Source organism: Megascapheus bottae, chromosome 17, assembly GCF_031878675.1.
Source record: "Megascapheus bottae isolate mThoBot1 chromosome 17, mThoBot2.hap1, whole genome shotgun sequence".
Lineage (NCBI taxonomy): Eukaryota > Metazoa > Chordata > Mammalia > Rodentia > Geomyidae > Megascapheus > Megascapheus bottae.
This window is the reverse complement of record NC_143525.1, coordinates 25,450,675-25,469,110: the sequence shown is the minus strand read 5'-3', so window position 1 is coordinate 25,469,110 and position 18,436 is coordinate 25,450,675. Positions and strand designations below refer to the sequence as shown.

At 51.8% G+C, this 18,436-nt stretch overlaps 1 protein-coding gene across 8 annotated transcripts; it reads left to right on the top strand.

Annotated features, from left to right (window-relative positions):
- The first annotated feature begins 274 nt into the window (after nt 1–274).
- Exoc7 (exocyst complex component 7) lies at nt 275–17,328 on the top strand. 8 transcript variants are annotated; one of them, XM_090350342.1, is made up of 21 exons: nt 275–389; nt 540–605; nt 2,073–2,257; nt 2,429–2,534; nt 4,222–4,444; nt 6,635–6,802; nt 9,760–9,852; nt 10,694–10,762; nt 11,651–11,796; nt 11,992–12,144; nt 12,445–12,543; nt 12,765–12,827; nt 13,123–13,189; nt 13,897–13,935; nt 14,574–14,639; nt 15,094–15,214; nt 15,434–15,529; nt 16,367–16,430; nt 16,665–16,706; nt 16,812–16,945; nt 17,156–17,328. In XM_090350342.1, exons 1-21 carry the CDS (start codon nt 330–332, stop codon nt 17,256–17,258), a joined length of 2,163 nt encoding a protein of 720 aa, XP_090206468.1. In that variant the 5' UTR covers nt 275–329; the 3' UTR covers nt 17,259–17,328. The 8 variants fall into 8 exon arrangements, with proteins under 8 accessions (XP_090206468.1, XP_090206471.1, XP_090206470.1 ...); XM_090350345.1 differs by lacking the exon at nt 9,760–9,852; XM_090350344.1 differs by lacking the exon at nt 10,694–10,762.
- Nucleotides 17,329–18,436: the final 1,108 nt, after the last annotated feature.

Below are 18,436 nucleotides of genomic sequence, written 5' to 3'. Positions count from 1 at the left end.
ACAGCCTCAACAGGCAAAAGGCCCTTCCAGAACCTTCTCTGCTAATGCAGCGATCCGACCTTGGAGGGAGGATTTGTCCAAGCTCTGGGGACGCCTCCCTTTCCAGCCACATTCAAAATGGTTCCATTGCCAGACCCACGCGTGCGTTCTGCGCAGGCGCGCGTGCGTTCTGCGCAGGCGCACGTTGGCCTGCCACGCCCAAGATGGCTCCCGAGCCGCTCCGGGGCGGGGCCAGGGGCGGGATAACGCCCAGAAGTGGGCGTGGCGGCGACGGAAGCCGTGCGGGGACCTCGGAAACGCTGAGAAGCGGAGCCGCAGGCTTCGGGGCCATGATCCCCCCGCAGGAGGCTTCCGCCCGCCGGCGGGAGATCGAGGACAAGCTGAAGCAGGTGAGGTTGAGGCTGAGGAGGCGAAGGAGAGGCCCTGGCAGTGAGCTGGGGAGAGCGGCCGGACGGGCCGGCGCTGGGGCTGGGAAGCAGCGGGCGGGCTCCCCTTGGCTTCCCACTTGGGGTGATGCCCTTGCGTTCTCATCCTCCTAGGAGGAGGAGACGCTGTCCTTCATCCGAGACAGCCTGGAGAAGAGCGACCAGCTCACCAAGAACATGGTGAGTGGCGCCCCCAGCCGGGAGGGCCGGAGCCCCGGGGGGTTGGGGTGCGGGTGGCGACGGCAGGCCTGGATGGTGTCACCTGCCCGTGGCATCGCGTCTCCCTCACCGACTCCCTTCCCGGTGCTCCCCTCTCGGAGGACACCGCGGCCCCCAAACCCTGGGCTTGCCGCTTTCTGTCACAGTCTCTTAGCATGCTCCCCTCTCTCCTACAAACACTTAAGAGTGAGGTAGACATTGATCATGTGACATCAATTCAAGTGATGAAGGGGTTCACCCTTCACCAGCATCCTATTTGTTGTGGTTCCTGGTAGATCAGCTTCAGTTTTCATTAACTTGTTTGCTGAAACAGAGACCATGACAACATATGGTAAGTCCCTGAAGGACTTATAAGCATATTTCACCCTGTGCAGTCTGATATATGATAGATGTTCAGCAAATGCTTCTTTATTCCTAAAAAGTACAGTTTGAGTCAATGCACACAGTAATCAAGTTGTAGTCCTTATTTCTTTTTTCTCCTTTTTTGTTTTGATTTTTTTTACTGTGATATGTAAAGGGGTTACAGTTATATTTGCCAGACAGTAAGTGCATTACTTCTCACTGTAGTCCTTTATTTCTTGAGTGTCACTCAGAGAAGGTTTTGAAGATACTAGCGATGTATTTCAGTCTACTGTTTGTGAAGTTACTTCCTCTTTAGTCTTTGAAAGCTTCGAAGAGAACATAAATTGAGATTTGTCTTTAAAAGGTAAAGAGGTGGGAGTTTGGCCTAGTGGTAGAATGCTTGCCTAGCATGCACAAAGACCTGGATCCAATTCCCCCGTACCACATACATGGAAAAAAGCCAGAAGTGGTGCTGAGGCTCAAGTGGTAGAGCTCTAGTCTTGAGAAAGTCCAAGGACAGTGCTCAGGTCCTGAGCTCAAGCCCGGGACTGGCAAAAAAAAAAAAAAAGGAAAGAGGCTGGGTACCAGTGTCTCACACCTGTAATCTTAACCTACTCAGGAAACTAAGGCCTGAGGATCATGATTCCAAGCCAGACAGGGCAGACAAATCTGGAAGACTCTTATCTCTAGTTAATGAGCAAAAAGCTAAAAGTGGAGCTGTGGCTCAAGTGGTAGAGCTCTAGCCTTGGGTGAAAAAAGCTAAGAGAAAACTTGAGTCCCTGAGTACTGGCATACACATAAGTTAGGTGAAGCTGTCTTGGGAGTGACTGTCTTAGGGAGAATCGGTTTGTTGTTTGACTTCTGTTCAAATCAAATGTCAGCTGGAGTTTTTTTGGATCATGTAGCATGTACTGGGCACATAATAGGTGTTAGGAATGCAGTAAACAGTGAAAACATGTCCCTTCCTCTGGAGAGCTTATTATATGGATAACCAGAGGAAAGACAGGAAGTGCCAAATGCCCAGGAATGAGTAGATCCATGCTGAGATAGCCCTGCAGCCAGCGAGCATGAGCTTTCCTCTTACAGGTATCTATCCTGTCGTCTTTTGAGAGTCGCCTTATGAAGTTGGAAAACGCCATCATCCCTGTGCACAAGCAGACAGAGAATCTGCAGCGGCTACAGGAGAATGTGGAAAAGACATTGTCCTGCCTGGATCATGTCATCAGCTACTACCATGTGGCTAGCGACACGGAGAAGATCATCAGGGAGGGGTTAGTGCCTCCTGGACCAGTGGCACTAGCCCTCAGTAAGGGTGGGGCAGGCCTAGAACAGATCTGAGCTTGGAGTTCCCCTACTCTGTGTGAATTCTTCCTCCTCCACATAGCATGTTCTCATCCCTTCTCTTCATGCTCCCACGCTGATCCAGCTCTTTTCCTTCCCAGCCCCACAGGTAGGCTGGAAGAATACTTGGAAAGCATGGCCAAGATCCAGAAGGCTGTGGAGTATTTCCAGGACAACAGCCCAGACAGCCCAGAGCTCAACAAAGTGGTAAGTAAGGGATCAGCAAATAATGTGAGATGTTTGGGGACATCGGTCCCTCCCTATCTCCTGAGGGACACCTGGCCATTTCAAAGAACAGACATCTGACCATATAAAATAATATTTATTGAAATGAACTCCAGGAAGTGAGAACAAGAGGGTTTTGTTGTTGTTGTTGCTATTTTTATTCTTTTCTTTTTGTCTTGTTTGTTGTATCTTTGGCAGGGCTGGGATGTGTGTGGGGGTTATCACATAAATGGAGGGACAAAGAGTGAACAAGTGAAGCAGTAGTAATCAGTAGATACTATGTTGAAAATGAATTATCCAACTTGTGGGTAGAGATGGGAGGGAAAAACCGGGAGAGATTGAGGGAAGGGATGACATTGTCCAAAAAGAAATAAACTCTTTTTTTTTTTTGCCAGTCCTCAGACCCTGAACTGAGGGCCTGAGCACTATCCTTGGGCTTTCTCAAAGCTAATGTTCTACTGCTTGAGCCACAGCACCACTTCCAGCTTAAAAAAATTATGTGGTACCGAGGAATTGAACCCAGGGCTTTGTGCATGCGAGGCAAGCATTCTACCACTAGGCCATGTTCCCAGCCCAAGAAATGAACTCTTTACCTTACTAATGTAACAATAATCTCTCTGTACATCACTTTTAATGACAGTTTTAAAAAGGAAGTGACTAGGGGCCGGGAGTTTGGCCTAGTGGTGGAGTGCTTGCCTAGCATGCACCCAAAGACCTGGGTTCAATTCCTTGGTCCCACATACATAGAAAAAACCCAGAAGTGGTGCTGAGGCTCAAGTGGTAGAGCTCTAGCCTTGAGAAAGTCCAAGGATAGTGCTCAGGCCCTGACCTCAAGCCCAGGACTGGCAAAAAAAAAAAAAAGGAAGTGATTAGAAGAAGAGATAGAATGTAGAATACAGTATATAAGCTATAGATGTTAGGTTTTTTGCCTCAGGAATGATAAGTTATATATTTTCATTATACTTGACAATTTAGCTAAACCATGAATTATAGTTCAGATATAAGTTTGATATTTAATTTATTTTGTCTGTCCTAAGGCCTAGATTATGTGCTTAAGCTTTTTTTGTTCAAGGCTAGCACTTTACCACTGGAGCCATAATGTCATTTCTGGCTTTTTCAGTATAGTTTATAGGCAATAAGAGTCTCCTGGACTTTCCTATCCAGGCTGGCTTTGAACTGTGAGTCTTAGATCTCAGCCTCCTTAGAAGCTAGGATTACAGGAATGAGCCACCAGCGCCTGGCCTGACATTTGATTTTTGTAAGTTTCTTGCACTTCTTTATTGTGCCAAAAAATACATCATAACTAGTCTCTGATGGCTCATGCCTATAATACGAGCTACTCAAGAGGCTAAGATCTAGAGGATCACAAATAGAAGTCCCTTCAGGCTGAAAAGTCTGTGAGATTCCATCTCTAGTTAATCAGCAAAAACGCTGGACTAACGTGGATGGGTACAACCCTGGGTTTTACCTATGGGCATCAGGTTTGCAAGAATATAAAGAAAGCAAGTCAGATTGCCCGGAGTTTCTTCTCTGGGCTGTAGAAAGGGAGGAAGGCAGTGTAGTCAGTACAGAGGCCTGAGCTAGGAGGGTGAAGGAGGGCGGCAGAACAGAATGCATGCAGCAGCAGCAGCAGAACGGACAACAATCTACTGCTCTGTTGTCCCTGCAGAAGCTGCTGTTCGAGAGGGGGAAGGAGTCTCTGGAGTCTGAGTTCCGCAGCCTCATGACCCGGCACAGTAAGGTGGTCTCACCCGTGCTCATCCTGGATCTGATTGGTGGCGATGACGAGCTGGAGGTGCAGGAGGAGGTGGTGCTGGAGCACCTGCCCGACAGTGCACTCCGGGACGTGGTCCGCATCTCCCGCTGGCTGGTGGACTACGGCCGCAACCATGGTGAGAGGCTGTGTACCCATGGCTTTCCCAGGCCTTTTGTGTGTGTGTGTGAGTCCTGGGGCTTGAACTCAGGGCCTGCATGCTGTCCCTGAGCTCTTCAGCTCAAGGCTAGCACTCTACCATAGTACCACAGCAACACTTCCAGTTTTCTGGTGGATAATTGGAGATAAGAGTTTCACAGACTTTCAGGCTGGCTTTGAACTTCCATCCTCAGATCTCAGTCTCCCGAATAGCTATGATTACAGGTGTGAGACACCAGTGTCCGGCTCCTGAACATTTTTACTCAAGACTAGTGCTCTACCACTTGAGCCACAGTACTGATTCCAGATTTTTCTCTGTACGTGGTACTGAGGAATTGAACCCAGGGCTTCATGATGCTAGGTAAGCACCCTACCACTAGGTCATGATCCTGGCCCACTTCTGACTTTTTTTGATGGTTAGTTAGAGATAAGAATCCCATGGAGTTTCCAGATTTCAGCCTCCTGAATAGCTTTGATTTTCAGTTGTGAGCACCTGACTAAAACATAATCTTGAATTGAGCAAGAATTTCAGAAAAGAAAAGCTCCAGTGGATATTGTAGTTTATACTATTAAGGTTCATGGTTCAATATTTGTTGGTAAATGCTAAAATATGCCATGATTTCCCATGTTTGTTTCCTTGTTTGCATGTACTCTAGAGTTTTCCAGTTTCCTGGTATTAATATTTGTAGGAATTTGCTTCTCAAGGATGAGACAATCAAGTTAAGTGTCTGACATTTGGGCAAACTCAGCATTTCCAGGTCCATCTCAGGTAGAAGCCAATGGACAGACTCATTAGCAGGTCAATGGCTATTTATCCTTCATTCCATTTACTTAGTTTTGTCATTTGCTAGGACATGCTCTTTAATTTGAATGCTTACACAGGATCTTTGTATTCATCGACATTCATTGTCTTTTTTTCCTCTAAAAATTGTATATATCTTTTGCACCAGTTAAATCTGAATGTTAACTTTCTACAACTGATAATCCAGTAGGGTGGTGCATGCCTGTAATCCAAGTAATCAGAAGGCAGAGGATCTCAAGTTTACGGGCCCTTAAGTTTTTAATTTACTAGAGTCAAGCAAGGTGGAGTGTGCCTATAATCTGAGCTATTTAATAGGAGGCTAAGGCAGGAAGATTGCTTGAGCCCATGAACTCGGGGCCTTGCTGTGCTATATAGTATAATCATACCTTAAAAAGAAAACAAACAGGCCGGGAGTTTGGCCTAGTGGTAGAGTGCTTGCCTAGCATGCACGAAGACCCGGGTTCGATTCCTTGGTACCACATACATAGAAAAAAAAGCTGGAAGTGGTGCTGAGGCTCAAGTGGTAGAGCTCTAGCCTTGAGAAAGTCCAAGGACAGTGCTCAGGCGCTGAGCTTGAGCCCAGGACTGGCAAAAAAAAAAAGAAAAAAGAAAACAAACAAGCAAACATTCAAAGCTTATAAGCAAATAAGAAGAATTTGGTGTGGATCTCAGGAATAGAGCACTTGACTAGCATGCATGAGGCCCTCATTTTGATCCCCAGCATCACAAAGCGACAACAAAAATCTTGTAATTAGAAGCCCTGAATGTGGCCTAGTGGTAGAGTGCTTGCCTTGCATGCATGAAGTCCTGGGTTCAATTCCTTGGTACCATATACACAGAAAAAAACAGAAGTAGCTGAGCACGGTGACTCAGGCCTGTAATCCTAGCTACTCAGGAGGCTGAGATCTGAGGATTCAGGTTCAAAGCCAGCCTGGGCACTAAAGTCCCTGAGACTCTTATCTTCAATTAACTACTAGAAAACAGGAAGTGGTGCTGTGGCTCAAGGGATAGGGCAGTAGCCTTGAGCTGAAGAGCTCAGGGATAGCACCCAGGCCCAGAGTTTAAACCCCACAACTGACAAAAAAAAGAAAAAGAAAAAACCAGAAGTAGTGCTGTGGCTCAAGTGGCAGAGCACTAGCCTTGAACAAAACATGTCCAAGAACAGTGCTTAGGCCCGGAGTTTAAGTCCCAGAACTAGCAAATTAAATAAAGAAAGAAGACTGCTTGATTTGAGACAAGGCCTCATGGGTGGCTGATAGGATGAGGTTGACCTTTGCCCTAGCAGGCTTCTCTCCTGTTCTGTGGGAAGGAAGCACAGGCACAGGCCACAAATCCAGCTGCCACATTGCTGTTGTTGACTCTCCTCAGATTTCATGAACGTCTACTACCAGATCCGCTCCAGCCAGCTGGACCGCTCCATCAAGGGCCTGAAGGAACATTTTCGGAAAAGCAGTTCTTCCTCTGGGGTTCCCTACTCCCCCGCTATCCCCAATAAGAGGAAGGACACACCCACCAAGAAGCCAGTCAAGCGGCCAGGTGAGCCCTTGCCCTGCCATCTAAGTAGCAGTGAGTGCTGCCAGGGTCCTGGATGCTAATGTCACCCTGGGATCAGGAGCAGCAGACTCTCTAGCTTATCCCGCAGTAACCTGGGCCAGAGTTTATGAGCCAAAAGCAAGTATCTGTCATCCAGCCTGGCCCTGTCTGTGAGCTTTTATTTCTAGCAGAGTTTGGGGGGTTGTACAGTATCTTTGGAGTGTGTATGGTCAGCTCTCTCTCCTGAGACAAGGTCATAGAGGCCACTGGACTGGTCACTTGCTGGGTTCCCTTCCTCAGCTTGGTCCTGTCTGGAGGCTAGGCACGCTTGTATAGCCAGGATGGCGATGGCAAGGGCCAGGCTTTCCAGCCTCTCTCCATCCTGGCTTCCAGGATGTGGGGAAATAGTGCCTAATACCAGGCGTCACAGTGATCTAGACGCACAGAAACCCTGGTGCGTGCTCGTGCCTTTGAACTGGCCTTTGGGCTCCGGTGCCAAGGTACTTGTTAAGGCCGTAGTGGAGAGAGGCCTGGACTGTGGGGTTTTGGTGTCCAGAAGTAGCCTGCTTTCTGGTCCTTCTCCCTTCATCATGTCCTCAGCTACCTGTGCACCAGGTAAACTGAATCTGTCAATTAGGACCTGGGGAGCCTGACTTCAGCTCCAGGAGGGCTGGGGGTCAGGGTGGAAATTGGAAATGTAGCATTGAGAAAGAAGGCCAGCAAGGTCAGGTGCTATACCCGCTCTGTCCCAGAGTCCTGCTATTGCAGGCCTTTCCCTCAGTGTGGCCCAGAAGATATGCCTTCATGACAGCGCCTGCCTGTACATCTCAGACAGTGAGGTGTCTGTTTGTGTGTGACCCGGTTTGGAGCCAATGGCTGCTCGAGTTTACCCTCAGGGACCCAGGTGAATAGGGGAGATTTTCTGGTGATTTGAGAGTTGGCAGGAGCTAGTGGATTCAGGTTAAAGTGATGACCTGAGGATAGGAAGTCAGGCCCACTCGAGGGAGCCATCCTGGGAACCCCAACAGAAAGTGTACTGTCTTCTAACCTTCAGGTGCATGTCCTGGCTGTGCCAGCCTCCGTGGATGGCTGACCTATGTCTGGGTCTTCATCTGCCCAGACCTCTGCTTATTTCCTCTTCTGCCTTGTACTCTGACCAGCCCTCAAGAGACCCCAGGGCCCTTTTTCAGCACCCAAGGAATGCCGCCTGGTCATGAAAGGCTCCCATACCCCCCACCCCTGGCCTTTTGGGAGGAGGACAGACCTCATGGTTTGCCATGGCCCCCATCTGCCTCCAACCTACCTTTGATATGGAGTCACGACAAGAAAACTCTGGCTGTGAGGGCCCTGTGATTTTATTTTTATTTTTATATATTTATTTTTGTTGTTGTTGTTGTTTGGTTGGTTGTGGGGCTTGAACTCTGGGCCTGGGTGTTGTCCCTGAGCTCTTCAGTTCAAGGCAACTGCCCTACTCCTTGAGCCACCACTTTCAGTTTTCTAGTGGTTAATTGGGGATAAAAAGGTCTCACGGTTTTAAGTCCCCAGGCTGGCTTTGAACTGAAATCCTCAGATCTCAGCCTCCTTAGTAGCTAGGATTATAGGCATGAGCCACGTCCTACGGGATTTTAAGAGTGGGTAGGGGCTGGTAGGTTGAGCACTAACGTAAGGACAGAGTCAGGCTCCTGGGACATCTGTGCTCCCTCAAGGAAAGGTGCAGAGAAGAAGGCTCGCTGGTGGCCTCAGTACCCACGCTGGTGGTTGGGGCACCTGAGGGCCATGGCAGTTGCCACATTTGTGTCCCCAGTCTCCTGCAAGCCACTGTACTGCTTAGGTGTCTGCTGCGCCTGTGGCCCATCTGCTCCTGGTCAGGAGTAGAGCAGGAATCGATTCACTCATTAGCAAGGCCCCCATTGGAGGAAGACAGGCAGGGAAGACAGACTTGAACCGGCTACCACACTGAGTATCAGTAGCTGATTGTGGGGGGTGGTGCACGGAGAGGAGTCCATTAGACTTTGTCCTGGCTCTTCTGGCCTTATTGGGAGCTGCCAGGACATGCTGGATTCAGATATGGTGTGTGGGGGGCGGCACGGGGAGTCTCTAGGAAAGATGGACAAGAGTGAGGTTCATGAGTGCCCCCCTCCCCAGGACATTTGCTAAGCAGGCAGCGGTACTGTCCACCTCAGTGCTATTTTATGCTCCCACATTTTCTGCTCTGAGGTGTCTCCTCCCTGAATGCTGTGGGGGCGGCAGTGTCGTGGATTGTTTTCACTTGTGATACTAACTGTTCTTTTTCTCCCCACCCCCATGCCAAGAGCACGTGTCCCTCTCCTCCTGCTGTTCCCTCCTGGGTGGTGGCATAGGTTGGCCCTCTTCTGGCTTTTCAATTTGTACCCAACTGCTGTGGTGGCTCGGGTGACTCCCCTGGTGTGGGAGCCCCTGCCTCTGGGGCTCTGAGCCTCCATGTCACCCACTCCCAGGGGTTGCTTGACATGGACCGCTGTTTGGCCTATATCCCAACACTGAGCATGCTTCGGGAGCTCAGCCTGGATTAGGGGCTGGCTTCCAGGGGCCCCCCGGCTCTGCCAGCTGGGCCATGCCCTTGGAGTAATAAGAGCTTTGCTACCAGCTCCTCCATGCTGACTAAAATGCCATTAGTAGTGTTTTTTTCCTTCTACTTTTTACTTTTCCTGGCACTTGTGCATCCTCCATCATCCTCTGCACCTCCTAAAATGAACTTAGCTCTGGAACTATGCAGAGCCCAGAGCTGCTTAGAGGTTGACGTGTTTCCTTCTCTATCCTGCGGGCCTGTGCTGGCCCTGGGGCAAAGCCTACTAAGAGAGCTGGCAGGGGCATGCTCGCTGTTGGGGCGGGTCTGGCTGGGCAGGTGGAGGGCCGCTGCTGTTTTCTCTCACTCATTTCCTAGGTCTTCTTATCTCCTCTCTGTGTGGCTCTGGTGACAGGGACGATCCGTAAGGCTCAGAACCTTCTGAAACAGTATTCCCAGCATGGTCTAGATGGGAAAAAGGGGGGCTCTAACCTCATTCCTCTGGAAGGTAATCATCACCCCATGTTCCCTCCATTCCCTCCTTCTCCACTGTGTGTCCAATTACTGGGCAGGGCAGAGCCTCCCCCAGTAGGGCCTTGGGAGAAACCCTAAGAGGGAGCAGGGTGGGACGGCCTGCCCCTGGTACCACTCCAGCTTCCACAGGTCCAGGGACAGGGTTTGTGGCCCTCGGCCTGGTCCTATCTGGCTCCATGGCAGCTCTGCCCTCCCTGAGGCTCCCTCCCCCATCCCACCCCCCGTCTCTGTCCTTGTCTCCTGTGTGAACTCAGACAAAGTTCTTTGCCTCGGGACAGCCCTTTCACGCTCAGACCAGCAGGGCAGGACCAAGCTGGCCACAGCCTCCTGGCCGCCCCCCTCTTGAAAGGGATAGCCAGGGAACAGGCTATCTAGGGCCCATGTCCTCCCTTCTATCTGGAGATGTCAGCCGCAGCCAGGCCAGCTGTCCTGGTGAACCTGATACTTCCCCTGAAGAATCGCTCTGGAGGCAAGGAAAGGCTGCCCCCATTCTTTCCACTGAGCCTCTCCCGAAACACAGTGAAGACAGGAGGGCCCCTTGGGGTCCCTGACATCAGACCTACCTTGCTCCACCTGCCTCTCTATCAGGCAAGGATGTCTGGAAAATTCCATGCAAGTCAGGCTTGAAATGGCTGTTCCCGCCGTGGTTTGAGGCAGCGGAGGGGCTCAGAGTCCTCCCCAGGCCCCCTCACCTTTCCTATTTCCCCACCTCACATCCCCCTTCTGGAGATCAGGGCTTTTCCCCCACACCCCATGGGGCAGCTGCCCAGCCCCTGGATAAACGCTGCTTGTGTTTGCGGCCAACGTCTTGCTAGGTCACGAGCATGATTTCCGAGTTAAGCACCTGTCCGAGGCCCTGAACGACAAGCACGGGCCGCTGGCCGGTGAGTATCGTCGCCCAGCCCCAGGGCAGCTGCTGATACTCCCGTGCAGCCGTCCCGGAGGCCTGCTCCTGCCTCGCCCTGCTGGGCCTGCTCTGCTCTAAGGACCAGCCGGGCCCATCGCCTGGCTCCTACTCCAGTCTCTTGGGTACTGGGTCTTCTGGCCTCTCTTGAGTATGTGCCTGGCTGTCAGGCCTTAGCAAAGGCAAGAGCTTCTGTGCACTGCTTGGAGGCAGGCAGGAGGGAAGGTGGCTCCTCGGAGGCCATCCCTTCGCCACACTGGGCCAGGCTGGCCTTTGCTGGCCTGTAGTAGTGGGATGTGCTCTCTTCCTGAAACCTGCAAGGATCCCTCCCTATCTGGAGCTCATGTATCTCTTCTCCAAGTTTTGCTTTGTTTGGTCCATTTTGTTTTTTTGAGACAGTGTCTCCCTTTGTAATCCAAGCTGACTTTGCTTCACTGTCTTCCTGCCTCAGCCTCTGAAATGCTGAGATTACAGGTGTTAACCACTGCCCCCAGCCTCTTCTCAGATTTTGTCCCAGGTCAGCCGTCCTCCTCATGGATAGCACAATACCCCCTGTGCCTTTTGTTCAGGGATCCTCCCTCCTCCTTCTGTCCTCCCACGTGTCTAGAGTCTGGTGCTCTGGGGACTAGATACTCTCTGCACAGAGCTGAACCTGATGCCAGGACCAAGGCTGCACTCAGCTCTTAATTCCCCCTCCCACCTCCCCCAGCTGCCAGAGTCCTCATGGCTTCCTGACAGAACAGCCTGCCTCTTCCCATCTGCCGATGGCCTGGGCTACAAGCCAGGAGCTGGGGGAGACCCACATACCCCCAGCAGGCTGAGTGGCTCCTCTTAGCTCAGCAACTCAGGGACTCTGCTGTCCCCCCAGGGAGAGATGACATGCTGGATGTAGAGACGGATGCTTACATTCACTGCGTCAGTGCCTTTGTCAAGCTGGCCCAGAGCGAGTACCGGCTTCTGACTGACATCATCCCCGAGCATCATCAGAAGAAAACCTTTGACTCCTTGATACAGGTCCTGCCCGCCCTGCCCTGCCTTGCCCTGCCTTGCACAGGGGCTCTGACCTTTCAGTCATCGCAGAATGTCCAGTGTGGACCAGGCCTCATGAGAGGCTTCCCTTCATACCCCTCCAGGGTCTTTCCTGCCCCTGGGAGCCAGGCTCTTGTCTGTTCTGCTCCTCCCTAAGGTGGATCCTTGTCTACCTCCCAGGATGCACTGGATGGTCTGATGCTTGAGGGCGAGAACATCGTGTCTGCCGCCCGCAAGGCCATCATTCGCCACGACTTCTCCACTGTGCTCACTGTCTTCCCCATCCTGCGGCACCTGAAGCAGACCAAGCCTGAGTTTGACCAGGTGCTCCAGGTAGGTGGACCGGGAGGCCCTTCGCTGCCCTGCGTGGCCTCCCTGCACCCCTCTGTGAGGTAGTCCGTTCTGTGCTCACTTCTGAGTAAACAGAGTTGCAGGGCCCTGGACAAGTCAGGACAATCACAAAGTGACGGGAGAAGAGGTTGCAGCTCCCTTGCGCTAGAGATGGAGGGTTATGCCCCACAGCGTGAGGACAGGGAAGCAGCTACAAAAGACAGGCCCCATGTACAGCTTCCATGTACAGGCACTGGCAATGGCTGGGCTCTGGCCTGTTCATGTAGCCGTGTGCTTCCACAGGGCACAGCCGCCAGCACCAAGAATAAGCTGCCTGGTCTCATCACCTCCATGGAGACCATTGGAGCCAAAGCCTTGGAGGACTTTGCGGACAACATTAAGGTGCCTGCCCTCCCTTTGCTTGCTTCCAGTTTGGTGGGTGGCCTGGCTCTGGAGCCCCAAGACAGTGATCCCTTCCTGCCATCTCCCTCAGCTTGAGGCTGAAAGACATCCTAATATGCATCTTCCAGTAGATGGCGCCATAGCCAGGCTGATGAGTGTGAGGAGGGTCGGGGTTGTCCAGGGGAGCCCTTTCAGGGAATCCAGGCTGCTTCTTTCTACAGAATGATCCAGACAAGGAATACAACATGCCCAAGGATGGTACTGTGCATGAGCTCACGAGCAATGTAAGTGCTGCCTGAGGACTGAGGGGAGGCAAGGAAAGGGTGCTCCAGTATCTGGGCACTGCACTATGGAGGGGACTTCACTCCCGGAGTTTCAGCATTCGTGGCTGGTTACTAGAGGCAGATGGATAAAGTGCACAATGTCTCCCGCAGACAGGGCCACAAGGTGACTCATGAAATCTCAACTGGGCAGACCCCTGGCCTGAGTCCCGTCCTGCTGATCAGAAGAGCTGGGAGGGCAGACCCCCATCCTGGGCCATGCCCCTGACCTTCCTTCCCCGTGTGTTCCCCCTACCAGGCTATCCTCTTCCTGCAGCAGCTTCTGGATTTTCAAGAAACAGCAGGCGCCATGCTGGCTTCCCAAGGTACTTGGCACCCCACCTGCCTGTGCCCTGCTCCTCTCTCTTGCCTGGGGATAGGAGCTTAGACACCCCTCCCCCCCAGAAGGCTATGACCAAGGCTTGGTGAGGGGTCTCCTGCAGACCATGGGGTAGGGATAAGGCATAATCTGTGGAGGCTCCGAAACTCTGGACCATGCTAGAGAGTGGGATTTGCTGGTGTTTTCAGCCCCTCCCTTGTTTGGTCATCCTTGCTGTGGAGTAGGCACTGCTGGCCTGAGGATGCCCTTCCTGCCCTGCTCCTCCTTCCATGCTTCTCCACTGCCTCTCATCTGCCTGTACTTCTGATGGACCTCACAGCTGACTCTCAGTGGGCTAGCCTCTCAGAGCCTGCTGGCCACCACGCTGGGAGTGGGGTTTGGGGGTTCAGCATGCAAGGAGGTCTTGCATGCTCTTGTGAGTCTTTTCCAGGCTTTCCCTTCTGCCTCCATTTTGGGGACAAGAAGCCAAGGAGCTGCCTCTGGCCTCTTCTCCAGATATGCCCTTTCCAGTATGTCCAGTCCATCTGGAGTGGGCCTAGCCTAGTGTGTCCTGCTGCCTGGCTGTAAGGGGGAGGTCTGCTTGAGTCTGGGTGACCACAGACATTTCTAACCTGTTTTTTGCACTTTGCATCTTTCTCCTCTCTGTCTTCCTCCCCCCCCCCGCCCCCGTGTGCACTGCCTTTCACTCCGTAGTTCTTGGGGACACATACAATATTCCTTTAGACCCCCGAGGTAAGCAGTATGGCTCCACAGCCTCCTCTTCCCTTCTGAAGCCCCGTGGGTAAAGTTCCCTGGGAATGAGCTCTCGGGCTCTGCTGGGAGGCAGCAGGTGCGGGTCAGTGGGGACATGGAAACTTGGGGGCATTTTCACCCCTCCCTGCTCCCTTCATGGCCAGCTTCTGTCTCTGGGCCTATCTGGGCAGCGCTGCCATGTCTAGCACCTGGATACCCTCTCCTGGCTAGCCTGCCCCTCCTGCTTGGCCTCAGCTCTGCCAACAGCAGGTCTTTATCTGCCCAGAGGGGCATGGACATGGGGTTATGGGAAGTGGGGAGATGGTGGAGAGGCTGTGGGCCCTGTTTTGAGACTGTTGTTGGAAAATAGGAAAAAGGGGGCCTAGCATAGTTTTTTGTCAAGGGGAGAAAGACTGGGAGCCTACTCATGCCTGACTAGCTTTCCTGACAGGTAGGTCCTTAATTTTACCACCCTGTCATGATCAATGGCATCCAGAATGAGACTAAGGGCAGAGACCCACAGCACCTCCTGAGCTCCTCCATCCTCTTCCAGCCCTTTCCCTGCTGCTCTTTGGGTGGGGAAAGGCTGTCAGAGGTCTTAGCCACAGCCACCCCAGTAATAGGACTTTTCCTCTCAGAAACCAGTTCTTCAGCCACCAGCTACAGCTCTGAGTTCAGCAAGCGACTTCTGAGCACCTATATCTGTGAGTATCTTTTGGAGGAGAACCTCTCCTCCCCCCTCCCCCGCCACCTTTTTCCTCCCTTGCCTTTTTTGTGTTCTCCAGCTATTCCTGGATTCCTCTTCCCCCCTCCACCCCTTTTTTTTTCTTGCCAATCTTGGGGCTTGAACTCAGGGCCTGAGCACTGTCCGTGGGCTTTCTCCAAACTAGACCTCTACCACTTGAGCCACAGTATCACTTCCAGCTTTTTTTCTATGTATGTGGTATGGAGGAATCAAACCTGGGTTCTTCATGCATGCTAGGCAAGCCCTCTACCACTAGGCCACATTCCCAGCCCTGGGTCCCTCTTACTAACCTCAAAATAGCAACCGAAGCTCCAGGGTAAAAAGCTATGGGCAGGAACTAGCTAGTGGGCCTGAGGGTGGGGCACTTGGGGGCAGACTGCCTTGGTGGATGTGGCCCATCTTTCCCTATGCAGGTAAAGTGCTGGGCAACCTGCAGCTGAATTTGCTGAGCAAGTCCAAGGTGTATGAGGACCCAGCACTGAGCGCCATCTTCCTACACAACAACTATAATTATATCCTCAAGTCCCTAGAGAAGTAAGTGGCTGCAGGCCTGGCTCTGAGGCCCGATCATGCTAGCTTCTGCCCTCCACAGCCTCTTCTCAATCCTCCATCCCAGGAGGGGTGAGTGCTGATGGCTGACAGCTTGGGAAGACTCAAAATGGGATAGGAGTCCTCTTCCTGGTGTTGCTGCTGAGGCCAACTGCCTCGGGGCCAATTCTCTGCTTCTCTCCTTCCTTCCCAATCTCCACTTAGGTCTGAGCTGATCCAGCTGGTGGCTGTGACCCAGAAGACGGCCGAGCGTTCCTACCGGGAGCACATTGAGCAGCAGATCCAGACGTACCAGCGCAGGTGAGCAGCCACCCACTCTGCAGCCTGGCCAAGGCCATCCCAGCTCCCGCCGCACCCGGGCCCACTGCACACACTGCTCCTTATCAGTGACTCAGTGGGTTAGGGTCAGCAACTGATGTCTAGTCTACAGGACTTTGTGCATGCTAAGTATGGGGTCTACAACTTCCTCCACCCCTAACCCTTTTCTTTATTCATTGATTCATTTCCCACTTCTTTCTTTGAGAAAGGGTATTGTCATGTTGCCCAGCCTCCAACTCATGATCTTCCTGCCTTTGCATCCTGAGTACTGAAGTTGCAAGCATGAGCCACCACTCTTGACTTCTTCTCTTTTGTTTCTTTGTTTTGCTTGTGCTAGGGTTTAAACTCGGGGCCTCATATTTGCTAGGCAGGTGTTCATCCACTGGGCAATAATCCACTGATTATTTTGAGATAAGGTCTCTGTAGGCCTAGACCACCCATCCCATCTTGTGCTTCCTGCCGTAGCTGGAATGAGAGGATGTACCATCATGCTCAGTTTCTTTCTGTTGAAATGGAATCTAGTGAACTTTTTTCCCCCGCAAAATGGCCTTCTACTCTTAGTCTTTCTCACAGCTGTCATTAGAGATGTGAACCAGCTTCCTGGCTTCTACTGTCTCTGTCTCTCTCTCTCTGTCTCTGTCTGTCTGTCTCTGTCTCTGTCTCTCTCTCTCTCTCACACACACACACACACACACACACACACACACACACACACACACACATACACACATGCGCATGCATACAAGAGTCAGCCTCAGAGAAGCAGCTGTCTGAGGTGGCCCTCCCTGGCCTCATGCGTCTCTCTCTGCTGTCTGGCAGCTGGTTAAAGGTGACAGATTACATCACAGAGAAGAATCTACCTGTGTTCCAGTCTGGAGTCAAGGTGAGCTGCAGGCCTGGCTGGAAGAATGGATGTTGAACAGATGTGTTAGTTTTGTGTTGTATCTTGGAAAATGGATAAGCGTCCATTCCTCTGGGATCAGAGGATAGAAAACGTTTGCTGCTGTGAGGACAGTAGAAATGAGGACCAAGCCCACTGTGCAGGGGACAAGGGCTGGGCAGGGTAGTTTCTGAGCCAAGCTTTCCTTGCCTTTTCCCCGGATACCCCCATCTCCAGCTGCGGGACAAGGAGCGGCAGATGATCAAGGAGCGTTTTAAGGTGAGTCTGGAGCCTCTCCCCTCTGTTCGCTTCTGGCGCTGGTGCAGCGAAGGCCCATAGCTCTTATCTCTTGACTCTATTGCTTCCTTTCTGCTTGGTGGCCAGGGCTTCAATGATGGCCTTGAAGAACTGTGCAAGATCCAGAAGGCCTGGGCTATTCCAGACACAGAGCAGAGGGATAAGATTCGCCAGATCCAGAAAAACATTGTCCAGGAGACCTATGGAGCCTTTTTGCAAAGGTGATCACTTTCCTCTCCCCAGCCCTCTGCCACCCAGTTCCCTCCCACAAGAAAGGAAGAAGGGGATGCTAGGGCTGGGAAGCACGTCCAGTGCTGTGGGCTTGGGGCATCGTTCAGGGGCACTGCCTACCATCGCTGAGACTGTGTCAGAAGTGCTTAGCTGAGAAGGGTGCCATCCTTTTCCTGACCCTGGTGTGTCTGCCTGGTCAGGTACAACAACGTGCCCTTCACCAAGAACCCTGAGAAGTATGTCAAATACCAAGTGGATCAGGTGGGCGACATGATCGATCGCCTTTTCGACACATCTGCCTAAGCTTGTCAGTGTCCCTGCCTAGTCTACCACACTAACCATGCCATTGGACAGATAAACGAGTGTTAACTTGCTTCTGGGTGAGTTTGAAGTCCTTTGGAACAGAGAACCTTGTCCTGCTCCCTCCTCGTCCTGGGCACGCGCCTCCCAGCACCCACAGCCTTTGTCAAACTAGCACTTTTCCAGAATGTGGGGTCCTCGCACACCTAAGCACAGCCAGCAGGCAGCAACAGGTGGTTTCTGAGACAGGAGAGGAGAGAAGGAAGACCCACCAAGCCTGGGTGTCTTAGACCTGATGCAACTCAGCTGCAGCTGAGAGAAGGTAATACTAAGGTCAAAGTGGACAGTGGACAGAACATCAGTGCTCACACCTGAAATTCAAGCTACCCAGTAGGCTGAGATCCCGAGGGTCACAGTTCAAACCTATCTTGGACAGAAAAGCTAGACTCGATCTCTAAAATAACCAGCAAAAAAATCCCTGTTGGAGATGTAGATCAAGTGGTAGAGCCCCAGCCCATCAAGCACACTGAGCAAAATGGGAGTCCCTGGATTAAAAACCCCTTGCTCGGGGCCGGGAGTTTGGCCTAGGGGTTAAAGTGCTTGCCTAGCATGCATGAAGACCCGGGTTTGATTCCTCGGTACCACATACATAGAAAAAAAGCCGGAAGTGGTGTTGAGGCTCAAGTGGTAGAGCTCTAACCTTGAGAAAGTCCAAGGACAGTGCTCAGGCCCTGAGCACAAGCCCAGGACTGGCAAAAACAAACAAACAAACAAAAAAAACCCTTGCTCGCAAAAATGAAAAAAATGGTACATGGTGGGCACTGATCAGGCTGTTCTGACTGAAACTGCCCTCAGAGAACTGGGAGCAGATGAGGGCCTGTCTCACACATATGCTGGACTAGAAGTAGGAAGTGAAGTAAATAGCTGGGCACGGTGGTTCACACCTGTAATCCTAGCTACTCAGGAGGCTGAGATCTGAGGATCAAAGTTCAAAGCCAATCTGGGCACTAAAGACTCTTATCTCTAATTAAGGGGAAGTGGTGCTGTGGCTCAAGGGGTAGGGTGATAGTCTTGAGCTGAAGAGCTCAGGGACAACACCCAGGCCCAGGGTCCAAGCCCCATGACCCACAAAAAAAAAAAAAGTGAAGTTATGTCTGCCATTGAGTCCACTTAAATACTGT